Below are 5,012 nucleotides of genomic sequence, written 5' to 3' on the forward strand. Positions count from 1 at the left end.
TAGTTTATTACACACAGACGTACGTTGCACTGTTACACTCTAGTAGGGTTGTAACTCTAAGTATTTTATAGCTAAATGTAGATATTTTGTCCTTTACAGAGAAAATATCATAATATATCGAAGATCATTAATATAGTACAGAAGCATTTGCAAGGAAAAAACGTTACAATTGTTCGAGCTCGAACAATCATAATGGCCTTTTAAGTAAAAATGGAGCTATTTAAATCTTCACTGGAACGATCCGATTTTAAATATTTTTCAAACTTGCGAGTACTAAAAGAAAATGAAAATATAATCTTCATATGAACCGGGGAGGAGACGAAAGAAAGAAAGAAAATGAAAAAATTTCCGATAGTGATTTGGAGATATATATTAAACATCTTGATAAATTAAAAGAAGACTTCAAAGCACGTTTCGATGACTTGAAGAATATGCATGTTCCCGAATGGTTTGCTAATCCATTTGATGTAAAATTAGATAATGAAGGTAGTGAACCCGGCTTAGAAGATGAACTGAGTGAATTATATGTAGATCCCGAAACAAAAGCGTTGTTTAAAAATAAAAACCTCAGTGAATTTTGGAGCAATAACAATATTGCCATTAAATATCCCAAGCTCAGAGCAGAAGCCGAACTTTTCTTACTTCCATTCCCAACTTCATACGTGGTTGAAACTGGTTTTAACCACTTGAACGCAATTTTGACAAAACAGAGGAACAGATTGAACTTAAAAAACCGTGATGATTTGCGACTAAAACTAACCAATTTTCAACCGAATATCAATATTCTTGCTGCTTCTCTTCGAACACATTTATTTCACTAATATCAACTATTTTAATAAAAAGATATGTTAAAATATTTTTAAGGCATTTAGTAGTAGTCGCAAAATGACAGTAAGAGATTTTTTAACCACCGAAATTTAATAGCACCAATCTTCCTAATACACAAATCTGCTTATAAATAATCTGTAGAGAATATCTGTACTGCTGACAACTAAAAACCGATTCTGTGTAAAAATAATAAACTTAAAATTTATTTAAAAATTTTCAATGGACGAACTATAAACATGTCCTTGTTCTTAGTCCTTTTCGAACACTTCGAACACTATCAAGAGATAACAATTTAAAACCAACGAGATATAATTTATGAGAAGTATATGATGCGCTAATAAAAATTTATATCAATCTATAGCTACAGACTATTCATCATCTATAAAAACAATAATAATAAACAACGCTTTTTGCCCGCGACTGAAAATTAGACAGAATTAGATAACCTAACAAATAGGGTATAACATTTTTTGCAGGGCTTATCACACCAAGGCCGACTGAAAGAAGGACCAGAACTTTTATAAAAAAGGTGGTCTTTAATAATCACTTATCAAACTTAGGTAAGTATGCATTTCGGGTACAAGGACCCATCATCAGCTTACAAACACATGGCAACAACGTCACAAATACAAAACCAATAACCTGTCAATACACCGGGATAACCCACGTATGCAGTGCATTGCATTTACAATTTCTCAATGTAACACGTACACTAAACTAAATTATCAAGTATAAATCAGAATACAATGACCATATGGTATAACATATTAACTCCACCAGTAAATGTCTTAGTTTCTCCTACGTTTTTCAAATTCTGGTAGACGGTTACACTATTAATAATAAATATTGTTAGGTATATTAAACCATAAATAAAAGGGAGGTTAACATTGAACTTACTCTTATTAAACCAATTGGTCACCAGATTTTAACAGAACAAAATACATCCGATCTATGAGCCATTGTGAAGTCAACTGCACTGACCATCTGCATTTTACAAGGTGAGTGTCTATACTCTTACATCTGTTCAACATCTGTTTCACGGTGTATTGACAGGTTATTGGTTTTGTATTTGTGACGTTGTTGCCATGTGTTTGTAAGCTGATGATGAATCCTTGTACCCGAAATGCATACTTACCTAAGTTTGATAAGTGATTATTAAAGACCACCTTTTTTATAAAAGTTCTGGTCCTTCTTTCAGTCGGCCTTGGTGTGATAAGCCCTGCAAAAAATGTTATACCCTATTTGTTGGGTTATCTAATTCTGTCTAATCTATAAAAACATTTGAACTTTTTAAATTCTTAGTATTCTTATAATGTTTTATTTTATATTTAGGATTCATCAGCCGGCGTATAACCAGTCTTTTTTGTAATTGTGAAAATTTTCCATTGTCGTAAGCCTTTTCAAAATATTGCGAAATATTTACTTACGGAATTTATTATCTTTAACCCCTTTTCACCCACCCACTTTTTTTAGAATTTTTAATTAAACATAAAAAATACTTAAAGCTGAAAAAAACGAAAGAAATTCGTTAATTTTGAAGAGAAAGCTTCAAAGTTTAATTTCCATTGTCTCGCCTTTCTGAGAAATCTGACGCTAATGAGTCATTAATAATGACTCATTATGTTTAAAGCTGGATTACCTTGAGAACAGCTGGTGTTGAATTTCCTGGGACATTCTTATAAAACTTACAGGAGGCGAAGAGTTTATAGTAGGGTGAATACTAGCTGGCCGTATATTTTTAAATATTTTTAAAAAATTAAAATTTTTATTGCGATTTCCGACCTCCCGACTTATTAAACGTATATATAATAAATTATATTAATTAAAAAATTAAAAAACTATTGGAGATCGTTTTTGATATAAAAAGTAGCTTTAACTTCTAAAGTATAATTTTTTTTTGTTTTTATATTTTTCAATAATATATTTATTTTGTTCGTAAAAAATAAAGAAATAATTTTTAACGATACAATAGCCACGATTATTATTTTAAAAACTTTACGTTAGGCTTAACATCGACGAAAATTAGTACAGAAGAAATAAATGCAAATATGCTACTTACACCGCACTATTTACTTCTTTTATTCCGAACTAATTCTAAGAAACTGTTAATGCTTGGAATTTTAAAAATAATTAGGAAAAACAATAGGCTTTGAAAATTTAAATGTTTTTGCAAAAGATATGCAAAATCTTTACAATAAGTTGTGGGTGTTTTAGTTTCAGTTTTGTTTTAGCATAAACTTTGGATCGGATAATAGCGCACTTCTTTTTAATATTGTGTGTTTGGTTTTAATTATTTATAATTAACCCATAAAAATAAGCAAAACAAAAAAACAGAAAACAACATTGGAGAATTTTTTAATGTAAATAATCACGGACCAGGACCTTCAACAAAGAAGATATAGTGTAGAAATAACTAGTGAAAGTTCCGATGATGATACAGTGAAAAATGCAACGGAAAAAACATGTCCTAAAACTGAAGGTATAAAATTAAGTAACATTAAAATTAGAAAATACGATCGTGATTATATCAAATATGGGTTATGAAATATTTGGTGGGCCGCGAGTAAGAAGAGAAAAAGGTTAAGAACCACTGAACTGCTTTAAGACATCGATATTGTACTGCACATTTCCTATTTTACCGCTGAAAACCATCGATGCGGTTTTGACACGTGACTGCAATACAAACAGAAATCAACAATTTGCGTAATATCCTATTCAAAAATATTTTCTCTTTTAAGAAAATTTGCATTTATAGGGCTGCGGTTATTAATGACGAATTGGTGAATTAACAGTTAAAAATTTTAATTCACATAAAGTTTGTATTTTGTTTGTTATTTAGTGATTTAATATCACTATTAAATTAGATCTTATAATGTTCTAGATGTTTAGATCTGTTCACTGTTTAGATCTTATAATATTCCTAATGATGAATACAACAAATAATAATAATAAATCCGTAAAAAGGCTAAAGGAAAGTTTAAATTAAAGATTATTTTATTAACATTGCACTTTTCACACATTAAATTAGTTTGTCCAAAGTACAACTCTGTGGCCATACCGGGCACACACAAACATATTTCACAATCACTCATAACTTTTTCTTAAAATTCTTTCTTCCCTGTGGGCACTCAGATGGTCTCTTTTAGAAAGCCCCTTATGGGTTCGACCAAGTCCACAATGAAGTGGCCGGATAATATCTGACTGAGTGAAACGTATTCAACCGGACCGACCACCACCACACAAAAATTCCTGGCGCATTTTCGTGCAGTTCAGATTCGAGCCGATCACCCTCTCACAATGGTAGGATGCCATCTTGATCACTCGGCCATCCATCTGTTGTCACTCGTAACTTGAATTACTAACGATATCGTTGTCTCTGAAGATGATATACAGTCGAACCTCACTACAACGCTATTTTGGGGGTCAGGAATATTGCAGTATTGTTATACCGGGGATATTTTTGTAGAGAGGTCTTGAAACTTAAAAATCGAGATCGTTAAGAAAGTGAAGATTAGTTTAAATATTATTTACTACAATTTATATAATGCTTTCTGATTGGATATGAATTATTTATTAAGATGGCAGCTATCTTCCAAGTCTTCAATACATGCATTCGTGATACATAGGCAATAAAGACAACTACCAGTGACGTCAAAAACACGTGAAGGTCGAGTTATAAACTCTGTAACGTAACCGTATCCGTATTCGTAAATATTTGCTAAACTGGATATCTATAGCAATAGTTACCGTGTAAACTACCGTAAGGCCTTTTCCGTATCACGGACACTTCATCCTGGACTTGGCCGAACCATACTAACAACTTTTGTTACGGTTTACGAAGCAGTCCATCGTGTAGGGTCCCAGACGAGGTTCGAACTCGAGTAAACCGTGAGACTCTTGCGCAACACAAAGTGTAAACAACGAGACTCGGAACGGTTCGAATATGTGTCAACTATCTGTTAAGGTCTTAGCGGAAGACAAACTCTAACACGAGCGCTCATGAACAGGTAGATCTTTGACTCGCGTGTCTATAAAATGTTGGCCGAGATAAACCTTTTCGAACAAAAAATAGAGGAATTTTTGATAGGTGAAAGGTGAAAATGATCGTTAAATTCTTAGACGTCAAAAATGGTAAATAACGGCCTGAGTTATGAGTGCAGGTGTTATTATTTTATAAACAGTCA

At 32.2% G+C, this 5,012-nt stretch overlaps 1 protein-coding gene across 1 annotated transcript; it reads left to right on the forward strand.

Moving 5' to 3' along the window:
- The first annotated feature begins 302 nt into the window (after positions 1-302).
- LOC111632907 (SCAN domain-containing protein 3-like) lies at positions 303-821 on the forward strand. Its single transcript, XM_023377436.1, has 2 exons — positions 303-527; positions 615-821. The coding sequence occupies exons 1-2, from the start codon at positions 303-305 to the stop codon at positions 819-821; spliced, it is 432 nt and encodes a 143-aa protein (XP_023233204.1).
- Positions 822-5,012: the final 4,191 nt, after the last annotated feature.

This window comes from Centruroides sculpturatus, unplaced genomic scaffold (genome assembly GCF_000671375.1).
Source record: "Centruroides sculpturatus isolate CEXI.00-Female unplaced genomic scaffold, Cexi_2.0 scaffold292, whole genome shotgun sequence".
NCBI lineage: Eukaryota > Metazoa > Arthropoda > Arachnida > Scorpiones > Buthidae > Centruroides > Centruroides sculpturatus.